At 42.2% G+C, this 14,593-nt stretch overlaps 1 protein-coding gene across 1 annotated transcript in view; it reads left to right on the forward strand.

The window, feature by feature from the left end:
* The window catches only part of LOC123950789 (aldehyde oxidase 2), an 80,401-nt gene that overhangs the window by 7,232 nt on the left and 58,576 nt on the right, over window positions 1-14,593 (forward strand). The window contains exons 6-10 of the mRNA XM_046019211.1: window positions 1,081-1,142; window positions 3,343-3,432; window positions 5,866-5,946; window positions 7,660-7,804; window positions 12,479-12,571. Of these exons, the coding sequence (XP_045875167.1) occupies window positions 1,081-1,142; window positions 3,343-3,432; window positions 5,866-5,946; window positions 7,660-7,804; window positions 12,479-12,571 (471 nt within the window). The remainder of the gene's footprint in view (window positions 1-1,080; window positions 1,143-3,342; window positions 3,433-5,865; window positions 5,947-7,659; window positions 7,805-12,478; window positions 12,572-14,593) is intronic.

The raw sequence follows: 14,593 nt of genomic DNA on the forward strand, positions 1-14,593 counted from the left end.
GCCTTCCCTGGCGCTGTCTCATCAGAGTGCCACCAAAAGGGTCGGTTAAGACAACAGGAATTTATTCTTTCCCAGCTCTGGAGGCTACAGGTCTGAAACCAAGCTGTCAGCAGGGTCGTGCTCCCCCTGGAGGCTCTGGAAGAGGATTCTTCCTTGCCTCTTTGCCTCTGGTGCCTGGCAGCCATCCTGGCATTCCTGGACTTAGAGATGCCTCAGTCCAGTCTCTGCCTCTGTCTTCTCATGGGCTTCTCCCCACTGTGTTTGTGTCCAGAGTCTCCTCTTCTTATAAGGACCCAAGTCCTTATAAGGATTAGAATGGACTCTACTCCAGTAGGACCTCAATTTAACTCTCCACAGAGCTCCTGTTTCCAAATAAGGTCACATTCATAGGTCCAGGTGTTAGAACCTCAGCATATCTTTGTGGGAGACACAATTCAGCCCACAACAGAGCCTTCACATATTGAAAGGATGCTTTAAATTGTGCAATGGGCTGAAATTACTAAAGAGGAGTATCTACTCATATTGCTTTTTCAGGATCAATAAACACCATTTTCAAGTGTCAGCAGTCCCTCAACAAGTCATCTGTTAAATACACAAGTTCTTAGATCGAGACCTGAGGGGTGAGCACAGACACACTCTTGTAATCTGCCAGTTGCTGGCAGTTGCTCCCTTTACTCTCTCCGCCCCATTACAGAAAATCACATAGTGCCTTAAATCTGGCCTATACTTTCCTGTTCTCAGATCCCCTGTATCTGGATCCCCTGTATCCCCTGTATCTTACATAGATACATGTTGAATGAATGAACAAACTAACAGTGGATTCAAGTGAGCTCACCAGATAGATGACCATCTCCTCTAGGACAGAGAATAAAACTGGAATTGATGTGGTGGGAAGGTTCGTATTCTAAGAAGAGGAAAAAAGCATTGGACAGTCTGGCAGATATTTAAACACTCTCAAAAAAAAAAAAAAAAAACCAACAACCTAGGTCTGTTTCAACTTTCAAAAGAAACTAGGAAAAATAAAGCCTACAAAAAAAAAATAATAAAGCCTACTGATAAGCATGCTTCTTCTCTGTTAAGGTAATCTTTGCCGCTGCACCGGGTATCGGCCCATTCTCGCAGGCGGAAGGACCTTCTGTGTGGTGAGTAGGGGACTGGGGATGCCCTGCAGAGCGAGAATGGCAGTGACAGCGGGCCAAGGCTGGGAATACAGGGGCTGAACGGTTCAGATCATTGAAACAGACAATAAAGGAGACCAAGTGAGCTAGTTCCAACTGACTCGTGAGAATTTTAGCTGTTTGTTGAGGATAGGGTGAGAGTTCCACTACCTCTGATGTTCCACATCCCACCACAAGTAGTAGGGGTGAGCCTGGAAGTGGACCAGCAGGTGTATCCCTCTCCCCAGGTCCTCGCAGGAGCATGTCCCAGACTTCTGCTTCCACACGGGGGAGCCAAAGTTGAGAAGCTGATTTCTCATCTCAGAGTTGATGCAAAATGAAGAGCTTGTAAACCCATTAAATTGCCAGTGTAAGGGAAGCACATATCAAATATGAATAAAGGAAGTTAAGGGAAACCTCTCTCCCTCTGGAATCTGGATGTTATTCACCTTTCCAGGCACAGACTCTGGGGATAAAGGCAAAAATATGGTTGGAGACCCACATGCCTCCAGCTGGCCCCAAGGACTTTAATGGGTGAAAGAAACTGGGCCTCCAGTGGGAACACCCGAGGCTCACATCTACTCGGCCAAAAGGAGACAGGCTGCTTCTGTTGTAGCTGACTCCTGGCCCATCGTGGGCCTCTCAGAGCCCTGCGTAAGAAAGGAAGCTCTGGTCACTGGGCCCAGGTGGGTTTGCGTCTTGGACAGAGTTAGGAAGAGGACAGCCTGAGGCATTTGGGCAGAGAACGGGGATATCTAAAAGAAAGTATTTACTAGATACTAAGGAGAAATTATTTAAGAAGGACACACAAGAGGTAAATTTGGAGGAAATGGGAAATGAAGGAACCAGTAAATGGAAACCTGCTGTAAAATTCATCGATTGTCCATTCATTTCCAGTCAGTTCCCTGCAGACCCCAAATGTCTAGAAAACCCAGTTCCAAAATAAGTCTTTTTCTCCACCTTTCTTTATTTTTTCTTTTTTTGTGTCTTAAAGGTCCTTATATAAGTGATAACATTTAGTATTGCTAGATCTTATATAGGCTAAAGAATGAATAAATCATCATTGCCCTAAAAGGTATCATATCAGTTAATTCTACCACTAGGAGTTCACCTATGAAAAAATTCAGAGACGTACACAAAGCTGTCCATGTGATGAATAGAAATGTTCATTATGTTATTTATATTTATACAATGTAGGGGGAAAAACCCCAAGTATATAGCAATAGCAAATGTTATGAATATTTCACAGAATAGCCAGAAGATGGACTATTATATGATCAGCAAATTATATTTTAAAGACCATTTGAGATGTACTATATGTTGGCTAATTGAATTTAAATTTTAAAAAATTTTAAATTTCAAAAAATAAAGACATTTTAATGATATGGAAAAAGATTCACAATATAAATAAATAAATAAACACATAAATGAACAAAATAGTAGGCAAATAAATGAATAAAAAGACAAAAAGAATATTGTACTTAAATATAGTACAAATATAGGATATATAAAACTTTATCAGTGGAATAGGGTAATGATAGTTTCCTGTATGCTTCTTTACATTCTTTATTATTACACTATATATTTTTGTATATATTATACATCATATTATATACTTTATATGGTCTATATTATCATTTTACCTTAAGATTTTATTTATTTATTTGACAGAGAGAGAGAGATCACAAGTAGGCAGAGAGGCAGGCAGAGGGAGAGGGAGAAGCAGGCTCCCTGCTAAGCAGAGAGCCTGATTCGGGGCTCGATCCCAGAACCCTGGGATCATGACCTGAGCTGAAGGCAGAGGCTTAACCCACTGAGCCACCCAGGTGCACCTCATTTTACTTTTTTGATACTTATTTATTTGAGGGGGAGAGAGAGAGAGAGAGAGAGCAAACTCACACAGAAGGAGAGGGAAAAGCAGACTCCCTGCTGAGCAGGAGCCTGGGATCATGACCTGAGCCAAAGACAGACACTTAACCCACTGAGCCACCCAGGCATCCCAGTCATTCTATTTTTGAAATAAAGCAAAAGAAGAGAGATCTTGTGATTAGTCCTGTTCCAACAGAAACTACCAAAAATGACTAAAAGAAGTCTGGAAGTCTCATTTCAATTGACAAGCCTTTCAAGGCACACACCCGTTTACCTATTAAGAAGTTTTTCATCTGAAGGCATTTCGCTGTCCTAGGAGTCAGATGGCTGTCAACGGAAAGGAACAGGAAAATGCTGCTTGGATCCTGGAGGAAATGATGCTTCCTTGCTCCCCAGGGAAAGTGATGTAAGTCCCTGTTTGTGTGTTAAAACTTGGCTTGTAAGTGTTGATGGTCACACTTTGCATTGCTTTCGAATCGCCTAAGCCCATGCGCAGATAAAGCACTTTTCATCTGGAACCCGGTAACAAGGTGGTTCAAAGCCAGGCTCTGGTTGCCCCTTCTGTCTCCGGTAACAAGGTGGTTCAAAGCCAGGCTCTGGTTGCCCCTTCTGTCTCTGTCGGGATGAAACAAGAAAACATAAACCACTCAGACAAGAGGAAAAGACCTGCCCCAACTATGATGAGCCCCTTGGGTGGGAAAGGGGTTTTGTGCCTCCCCCACACAGGCAGAGCTGTCCTCTATCACCGTGTCCCCTCCTTTGCAGAGAGAGGGCATTGCAACCTCGGTAAGGGAGCCTGTCTGAAGTCACATAAGAGGGCACGATCATCACCACTGTTCCCAGTGGTTCCCAGTCAAGCTGGAAACATTGCAGTCTCTGGCTTTGCTCTCTGAGAGACACTAGTTTCCAAAAGAGACCCACTGCCAAGTTCTTAAAGGAATATGGACAAAATAGAGTCTCCTCCCTGTAGACAAGAAAATGCGAGAGAACAGAGCTGCCCTCAGACGAAAATGAGCCCATCACCCCCGTTCTATTTCCATCCTGCACACCTACTTTGTTCCCATTCTCAGCCTCCCACCTTCACTTCATTTTGGTCTGAAGAAGATGTGCGGTGAAACAGGCTATTGCCAAAGAGGGCAGCTGCACCCCACCCCCATGAGCACTTCACAGAAGATCAGTGCGCCTCAGAGGCGGTAATACATTTTAAAGTCGGATCCTCGATTCTGTGGCCTCAGGAAGTCCATCTGGGCAATGATTGGGCTCTGGGGACCACCTGATTCACTTTAACCAAACTTGAAAGAACATGATACTTAAACTGGAATATGCCCTAATATTCGTTTACAGAAACACAATTATAAAGTGGATCCAGCGGTCACTGAACTGCAGGTTCTTTCCCTATAGGAAAACACACATGGGAAGCCACATTATAATGAGGTTGCTTGGTGAACATGGATGCAGAGCACTTTCATAATCTTAAGGGTGACACCACAGAAGAGCCCTCTCTTCCACCAGGGTAGACCAGCTGGATGGCTGGCATCTGCCCCATGATTCTCCCTTCCCTTAAAGCTACGTTAAGATCTTCTATTATTAAGTCCTGGCCTAACACCTGTTCGGGAGAACTTTAATTCCTCAGATCTGATTCATTATGGGTTTTTTTTTGTTTTTTAATGTTTTCATTCTCATACACTATCTTAGTCCTAGGTTTTAGACATACCACTTTATTGTCCTCAAGTCCTGCCTGCATTTCTAAGTCCAGTTAATGCAAAAATGTTGACCTGTAATTCCTCAATCTAGGGTCTTACTAAGAACCTTTATAAGGAGCGGTTGCAAGTTTCCCTTCTGGAACCTGGGAAGACCCCAGAGAAATAGAAAAAGAGAGAGGGTGTTGGACAAATATCAATCCATTTCACCTAACTGTCATAAATTACCCTTCCAAATATATCATGATTCCATTTACTTTTAGAAAGGTTAAGTATCTTTCCTTTGGGAGGGTTAGGGAGCCAAGTCACAGCAGAGCTAAGAATGAACCCAGATCTGCCCCCGGTAATGGGGTGGTTCAAAGCCAGGCTCTGATTTTCCCCTTCTGTCCGATGTCTACACGTGCTCTTCTCCACTACGCAGACCTCTTGCTCTGCTTCCAGGGTTCTCCCGGTTTGCTGTACGTTTTCAGGAAGGTTTTCTGGGAGTAAGTGTTTCCAAAGCTAAAACAGACCTCTTTCGGACAAGATTAGAGTTTGGGTAACTTTCCACTATGCTTTAGTTTCCCAGTTGGGGAAAATGGAGATGATGATAATTTACATTCTTTCTATAACTGTTGTGAGAACTAAACAAATTATTAATACATGTAAAAGCACTTGGAATGTAACACTCCATAAATGTTAGCTGTTGTTATTAAAATTAGTGGGGATGGTTTGTGCACAGGCATGTATGTCTAGAGTCATTTTTATTCAAACTTCAGGACTTCTCAGAGCCTTTAGCATTTTGAATCCTGATTTGACAGGTGAAAGGACAGTGGCTAGGGCACAGTGGAGACCAGTCCCCCAACGTATTGACCTCTGGTAGTTTCTCATACATTGTCTTGGTGTTTCACAGGGGACTCTCTGAACTATTTCAGGGAAAGGTCTTTTCCTTAGTATCCTATCAGGGGCAAATCAGTATTTCTCTTACAACAAGATTCTTATTTAAAACTTTCATTTGGTTTGAACTATTTCCCACTACTCTCATATTAGGAGAGTAGAAGAGTTATGAGTATGTTCATTTTGCCTAATTAATGTAAAGAATTATAATGCTGTTTCTGGTTTAGCTGGGCTAACAAGGCCATTTTCTGCCCTTTGTAAAGATTTGCACAGAGTTATTTGCGGAAGATGAGTTCCAGCCCTTGGACCCTACCCAGGAGCTCATATTTCCCCCAGAACTCTTGGTAAGATAAGTTGAGTGCTTTATGTGTTTGTTGAAATGTCAATGGTCGTAAACTCAGTTTTATAAAACCACCCTTTCCTTCCTGTGAAGTTGTCAAACTATGGAAATATTTGATCACACCAAAAAGCCTGTCCCCGCCCAGCTCAGCAAGCCCTCCCTGGCTGATGCCCTGGACACACTCCCTGAAGCCTCAAGGGAGGCTCTCTGTTGAATGGCTTCGTCAATACTCTCATCGTTGTCATCTGCGGTGTGTCCCCATTGACTGTCCTAGTCATCCAGCTTTGCTCAGCTTCTAACCTGAGCAGTGCTAATAGATTGACCCCAAGGAGCACTTCCAGGGCCCTCCCTAGCCCTACCCTTACCTCTATCAGCATCTCTCTCTCCTCACTGGCATCCAGTGGTCCCATTCTATAAAATACCTATTTCTGAAGGGGTTCTGATGTGTTAATTCACTCATTCAGCAAATACCAATCATCCAGCAACATGCCAGTCACTGTTCTAGGTACTAAATATAGAGCAAGGACTAAAACTAACACAAAAACCTACTCACAAGGAGTTGTCATCTGGTAGGCGAGACACGTAATAAGCAAAACAACAGATAAGAGATACAGTGTGGTAGCCAGTGAGAAGTGATAAGAAGAAAAAAAAAACAACTGAGAAGGGGGCTAGAATGCTGGCCAGAGAAGATTTCTCTGAGAAAATAACGTTTGAAAAAGTTCTACCAGAAGTGAGGGAGCAGCCTCCACAGGAGGGGGAAAGCAGTCCGGGCAGTGCACGGAGCAGGTGCAAAGGGGCCAGCGGTAGGAGAACCGTTGTCCTGACCAAGGACCAGAACAGGGTGTGGCCCAGAGGGAACACAGAGAATGGGGTTGGAAAGCTACTGGGGAACAGACCACAAGGACTTAAGCTGCTGACTTTACCCTGCGAGAAATGGGAAATGATTAGGGAGGTTGGACAGGGGAGGGATGAGTTCTTACTAATGTTGTGATGAGATCATTCTGGCTGGTGGGATGGGAATAGCCTGCTGAGGGGCACAGGGAGGAACAGCGAGTCTTGTCAGGGCACTAGCGCCATCCCGAGGGATGGTGGTGTCGGACCAGGCTGTCAGCATGTAGCTGAGAAGAGAATGGATTCTGGAAATATTGTGAAGGAGAGCTAACAAGATTTGCTGCTGGATGTGATGTGGGGTGTGGGAGAGAGAGAGATCGAGGCTGACTCTGGGACTTTGGGCAGCTGGAAAGGACAATGGCCACTGACAAAGAAGGGGAAGACCTTTTGGTCTTTGGGGGATCCTTTTTGGGGGTTTCAGAAAGGATGGGATATGAGGAGCACAGTTTGGGATATGTTAAATCTGAGATGCATATTAGACATCTCAGAGGAGACACCAAGTTCTCATTTAGATCTATGTTTGGATTTCAGAGGAAAACTCTAGGCTGACAGTTGTGTTCAATTACTTTATACTGAAGTGGTATTGACAGAGGCCAGCCTATATCATCCCTGGCCAGCCAAGAGCTACATGTATTAACAAGTCTTAAAGAAGTGAATACCTAATTGTGGAAATACAGGCAGTATTCAATGGATGTGGTGTAATGAGTATCTTTTCGGTCCAGTGGACCCCGAGACTCCTGCAGTCTCTCTAGAGGAATGTTCCTCCCTCTGGGAACCTGAAAGGCAGGTGTGCCCATGTGCATACACCCTTGTCCTTTGCACTTAGAGAATGGCAGAGAAGCCAGAAAAACAAACTCTGACCTTTCGTGGAGAGAGGGTTACCTGGATCTCCCCTGGCACCCTCAAGGATCTCCTGGAACTGAAAGCCAAACATCCTGAAGCCCCTCTCATCTCAGGCAACACCGCCCTGGGTGAGTGAGTACAGCGTTTCCTGCGCCACCGGTAGAGCCACGCCCAACCTCCTGTCCCCCGCTTCACTCTCAGTCTACAAGCACTACATTTCAAGGATAAAACCTCATCCTTTATAATAAAAAGAATATAATATAATGGTGCATTATAAAAATTATTATAGAAATAATTAGATCATTCTATCATATAATATGTCATATAGAAGTACACAAGATGCTATTTGTTTCAGGTCAGGAATATATGTGATATATATGATACAATGATCTAATTATTTCTATAATTTTAGATATAAACAACATATAAATTGTATATATTATTCTAATAATATAAAAGCGCAATACAAATATCATATTATAATATAATAATACGGTCTCCGAAGTTGGATGTACCTATACCCTGAGAGTATGCAGTATGGACACCCCTGAGGTGTGGAGAAAAAATATGAGAGGGTTTTTTTAATCATTTCATTGATCTTATCTTTTTAATTTTGTTTTTGTTAAATAATGAGTAGATATAATAGAAGTTTATAAAATATGTATGTTAACGGTGCACACCCAGTTATCACCTACACCCGGTTTAAGAATGAGAACTTTGCTGAGAACTTGGAAAGCCCCCTGAGCCCTCGGAAACCACACCTCCTTCCCTTCCCTTCCTCTCAGAAGCATTCATTCGTCTGAACGTGGCGATGGTCAGTCACTTTCTTTTTACGATTTTACCACATATATTTGAGTCTTTAAGCCATGTGCCACTTACTTTAGCATATTTTTGAACTTTGCAGAAATAGACTGACACAGTATTACTCTTCCTCAATTTGCTTTGTTTGTTCAACATCCTTGACCTGAAACACACTCCCAGTGGTGCAGGTGACTGCTGGGTTCCATTGTATCACCGCGTACAGTTTGCTTATCTGTTCTACTGTTGAAGGACAGGGAGCGCTTTCCAAGTTTTGGCTATTACAAATATTCTTTTTTTTTATTTTTAATTTTAAAGCCAGTCTAGTCGACATGCAGTGTCATATGAGCTCCAGGTGATACGATGTAGCGATTAGGCAGTTCTATATGTCACTCAGTGCTCACCGTGGTGCGTGCGGGCTTCAATCCCCACCACGTAGTTCACCCATCGCCCACCCACGTCCCCTCTGGTAACCATCAGTTTGCTCTCTATAGTTAAAAATCTTTCTTAGGTTGTCTCTCTCCTTTTTTTTTATTTTTTTCGCCTTCGCTCATTTGTTTTGCTTCTTAAATTCCACATATGAGTGAAATTATATAGTATTCGTCTTTCTCTGACTGACTTATTTCACTTAGCATTATACCCTCTAGCTCCATCCATGTCATTGCAAATGGCAAAATTTCATTCTTTTTTATGGCTGAGTAATATTCCCTTGCATGTGTACACCACATCTTCTTTATCCATTCATTTACTGATGGACACCCGGGCTGTTTCCATAATTTGGCTATTTTTTTTAAAAGATTTTGTATTTATTTATTTGACAGACAGAGACCACAAGTAGGCAGAGAGGCTGGCAGAGTGAGAAGGGGAGGCAGGCTCCCTGCTGAGCAGAGAGCCCAATGCGGGCTCGATCCCAGGACCCTGGGATCATGACCTGAGCTGAAGGCAGAGTCTTTAAACCACTGAAGCACAGGCACCCCTCCATAATTTGGCTATTGTAGATAATGCTGCAATAACATAAAGGGACTTGTCCCCGTTTGAATTAGTATTTTTGTATTTGGGGGGTTAATACCCAATAGTTCAATTACTAGATGATAGGGCAGTTCTATTTTTAACTTTTAATTTTACCTTTAACTTTTAACTAATTTTAACTTTAAGAACCTCCATTCTGTTTTCCACAGTGGCTGTGCCAGTTTGCATTCCCACCAACGGTGCACAAAGCTTCCTTTTTCTCCACCTCCTCACCAACACCTGTTGTTTCTTGTGATTTTTTGGTTAGCCATTCTGACGGATGTAAGGTGATATCTCACTCTAGTTTTGATCTACATTTCCCTGATGATGAGTGATGTTCGGCATCTTTTCATGTGTCTATTGGACATCTGTATGTCTTCTTTGGAGAAATGTCTGTTCAAATCCCATTTTTAATTGGATTATTTGGTTCTTGGCTGTTGAGTTGTATAAGTTCTTTACACATTTTGAATACTAACTCTTTATTTGATATGTCATTTATAAATATCTTCTCCCGTTCAGTAGGTTGCCTTTTAGTTTTGTTGCTTATTTCCTTTGTCATGCAGAAACTTTTTATTTTGATATAGTCCCAATAGTTTATTTTTGCTTTTATTTCCCTTGCCTTGGGAAAATGTTACTATGGATGCTGTCAGAGAAATCACTGCCCATGTTCTCTACTAGGATTTGTATGGTTTCAGACCTCACAGTTAGGTTTGTAATCCATTTTGAGTTCATTTCTTTGTAAGGTGTAAGAAAGTGGTCCAGTTTCATTCTTTTGCATGTTGCTGTCTCATTTTCCCAACGCCATTTGTTGAAGAAACCATCTTTCTCCCATTGTATATTTTTGCCTGCTTTGTCAAAGGTTAATTGACCAAATAACTGTGGGTTTATTTCTGGGTTTTCCATTCTGTTCCATTGATCTGTCTATTTTTATGCCAATGCCATATTGTTTTGATTACTACAGCTTTGTAATATAATTTGAAGCATAGAATTGTGATACCTGTGGTTTCTTTTCCTTGTTCAAGATTGCTTTGGGAGGTGTCTCTCATGGTTCTATACAAACTGTAGGTTTGTTCTAGTTCTCTAAAAAATGCTGTTGGTGGGGCGCCTGGGTGGTTCAGTGGGTTAAGCCTCTGCCTTTAGCTCAGGTCATGATTCCAGGGTCCTGGGATCAAGCCCTGCATTGGGCTCTCTGCTCAGCATGGAGCCTGCTTCCTCCTCTCTCTCTCTCTGCCTGCTTCTCTGCCTACTTGTGATCTCTGTCTGTCAAATAAATAAATAGAATCTTTAAAACAAAAATGCTGTTGATATTTTGATAAGGATTGCATTAAGTCTGTAGATTGCTTTGGGTAGTATAGACATTTTAACAATATTTGTTCTTCCAACTCATGAGCATGGAATGTCTTTCCATTTCTTTGTGTCCTTTTGAATTTCTTTCAACAGTATTTTAAAGTTTTCAGAGTACAGGTCTTTCATCTCTTTGGTTAATTATATTCCTAAGTATTTTGTGATTTTTGGTACAATTGTAAATGGGATTGTTTTTTTCATTTCACTTTCTGCTGCTTCATTATTAGTGTATAGGAATGCAATGGATTCTATACATTGATTTTGTATCCTGCAATTTTACTGAATTCATTTATCAGTTCTACGTTGTTGTTGTCATTTTTGGTGGAGTCTTTAGGATCTTCTATGTATAGTATCATGACATCTGCAAATAGTGAAAGTTTTACTGCTTTACCAATTTGGGTGGTTCTTATCTCTATTCGTTGTCTAATCGTTGTGTCTAGGACTTCTAGTACTATGATTAAGTACTAGTCCTCAGACATCTTTTGTCTTATTCCTGACGTTAGGGAAAAAGCTCTCTGTTTTTCCCCATTCAGTATGTTGTTAGCCGTGGGGTTTTATTATATTGAGGTATGTTCCCTCTAAGCCTGCTTTGTCGAGGGTTTTTATTATGAATGGACGTTGTACTTCATAAATGCCTTTTCCGCATCTGTTGAAATGAACATATGGTTTTTATCCTTTCTCTTCCTGATGTGACCCCTCACGCTGATTGATTTGTGAATATTGAGCCACTCTTGCATCCCAGGAATAAGTCCTGCTTGACGGTGGTGAATGATTTTTTTAATGTACTGTTAGATTCGGTTTGCTAATATTTTGTTGAGGATTTTTATATCCATGTTCGTCAGAGATAATGGCCTGTAGTTCTCTTTTTAGTCATGTCTTTATCTGGTTTTGGAATCAGAGTGATACTGGCCTCACAGAATGAATTTGGAAGTTTTCTTTTCTATTTTTTGGAACAGTTTGAGAAGAATAAGTATTATCTCTTCTTTAAATGTTTGCTGTAGGGTCGCCTGGGTCAGTTAACGTCTGCTTTTGGCTCAGGTCATGATCCCAGAGTGCTGGGGTTGAGCCCTGCTTCAGGCTCCCTGCTCAGCCAGGGGCCTGCTTCCCCCTCTCTCTACTGCTCCCCCTGCTGTGCTCTCCTGCTCTCTTTCTCTGCCAAATAAATAAATAAATAAATAAATAAACTCTTTAAAAAAAAAAAAAAAAAGTAAGTGTTTTGGTGGAATTTACCTGCAAAGCTCTCTGGTCCAGACTTTTGTTTGTTGGAAATTTTTTTATTACTGCTTCAAATTGCTAGTAATTGGTCAGTTCAAATTTCCTATTTCTTCCTGCTTCAGTTTTGGTAGGTTATATGTTTCTTATTATGAATATTCTTATATATGTCTCCTGGTTCCAATGTGTAAGAGTTTTCTAAGAACCTCCCATCCATTATATATATATATATATAAAATAAGCAAATAGTTGTACTGGAAAAGCATCCTTATAAGTTTACTTTGCAGGGTAGATAGCCACTGCTTTTATATCTATATACATTTATTCTCAATTTTTAAAAAATTAGTATCTGAATATTTTTATGAGAAACTTTTAATGCCCCAAAAAAGGGCATTTTCTGTTCCCTAAATCTCTCTAAAATACACATATTTACTTTTCAGGACCTGCAATGAAATCTCAAGGACATTTTCACCCAATTCTCCTCTCTCCTGCTAGGATTCCTGAGCTCAGCGTGGTATCCAAAACAAGTGATGGTGAGTTCCTGGTGTTCTTAGGAAAACCCTGGTGAACCATTGCCTGCCCAAAGCTTACACTTGCCAAGGAGCTTGGAACCTACTTACACATTAGTCTCATCTGACCTATTTCCAACCCTTCATCATTTCTCTGATGTGATATAATATCCCCACCATAAAACCTTACTATCAAAAGTTTTGCACAGAATATGAAGTATTCAGATGATATCATTCAAGACCTTATAGTCACCTGCAGGATTCTTGCCTATAAAATACCGTGGTGACCTAAAGAGAACAAATTTGCAGTGTAATTTTGATGGGAAGACAGCAAGGGACTAGTGCTGTCCATCAGTTGACAGTTTCTAGGAGGGAGGATGTTTGAAGGAGAAAGTAGGAGAAATACTGTTTGGCACTCGAATGCTACTGATTTCATGCGGACAACAGCAAGAGGTAAAATGAGACAAAGACCTGTCCAGGCGAACACCCCAGTCACTCACAACGTCCTTAAGGGCCCACTCCATGCAACTGCTACTACATCAGGCAAGGCAGGTACTCACAAAGTAGACAGAAAACCTGCAAGACTTTGCACGGCATACCCTTTGACAAAAGGAACCTTATTTTACTCCTTTCCTCACCCCCCAGAGCTCCTAGCATGTGAGCTCATGCGTATAGTACAATACATGCATATAAGTGCTCGCTTCAATGACTGATGAATGAATTAATGGGAAAAAAAAAATAAAAGAATGACTGGGTCAGGAACGTGAATTTGGGATGCTTGCTATTGATGACTGTATTAACTTGGGCAGCAAGGAGGCAGACTGAACGGAAAGCTGAGTCAGGACTGACTTGTAGGCCATTGTGTACTTGTGGGCATTCGCGGGAGGCAGAGGAGGGGACCCCCCTTATCTGTATCGTTGCCATCCAGGGGTCCTACTCTCCTGGCTCCCGACTGTCATCAGCCAGACTCAGACTGCCCAGCAGACCAGCAAGCGTGCCTCTCCCTGGCATCACCTACCCATTTGCAAGGGAAGGGACCCGTCCTCATTTCGCCCCCCACATTTCACAGCTCCAGCCTCCGGACAACTCCCATAGCACTTCCACATGTCCCTGGGAAAACGAGGGGAATGTGCTTCGACTTGGGGGAAATCTTGGTGAGAGCAGAAGGATGAGAAGGGGGGTCAGAACGGGTAGATGGGGAGCGGACGTAACCAGGATAGGCAGGAAGTTAAGGCAGGAGAAACCTTCCTTTATCTTCACCCCAGCTATCATTTAGCCCAGTTCTCAGACTTCTCTAGCTCCCCAACCCTGTCCTCAAAAAAAAAAAAAAAAAAAAAAAATCTTAAACAGAATAAATAAATGAAAATAGGCTGCTCTGTTCTGAGGAGAGGAGAGACTTTCCACCCCCTATCACTGAGCCCCCTTATGTCTGTGCCCGAGAGGACCTTCAGAACACAATTCAGATTCCTTGGGGTTACTCAAATCCCTTATTTTTAGGAATTCTTCATGAGGAAGCCAAGTTGCAAAAGGAGAGTAGACTTGCCTAAGTTCCCCCAAACTGGCCGGTGGCCAGGACACCAAGCCACACATCACATCTCCCATTTCCAATTGAGAACTCTTTTCCTTACTTGGTGAGCCTTTCCCCACCTCCCAGGCCCACTCCATGGCCTGCCCAGTTGGTTGTTGGAATGGACTGCTCTGTTTGGATCTGCAGACAAAGTAGAGCCAGATTCTGACATCTGAGGGAGCCAACATGCCTCCCTCAGGCCCTCTTAAAATTAAAGTGTGAGTACCCTCTAGTGGCAGAATGTTCCTCCAAGAACTTTTCCCAAGATTCCCCAATTTTTCCTAAGGCCCAGAAGAATGCCAGCATTGTTAGGGGAGAGGTACATTGGAGCCAAATATGTGTGTTCCCCCCTCCCAGGATCCCTCCCATGGGAAATAAGTTTCTGTGAAGGCTTATGTTTGTTAAATTGTGCATGCTGATCCAAACCACGTAAATGTCTGACTCGGTGTACATGTTTTCCTCTCAAAATCTTTAATATA

This window comes from Meles meles, chromosome 9 (assembly GCF_922984935.1).
Source record: "Meles meles chromosome 9, mMelMel3.1 paternal haplotype, whole genome shotgun sequence".
In the NCBI taxonomy this organism is placed as follows: Eukaryota; Metazoa; Chordata; class Mammalia; order Carnivora; family Mustelidae; genus Meles; species Meles meles.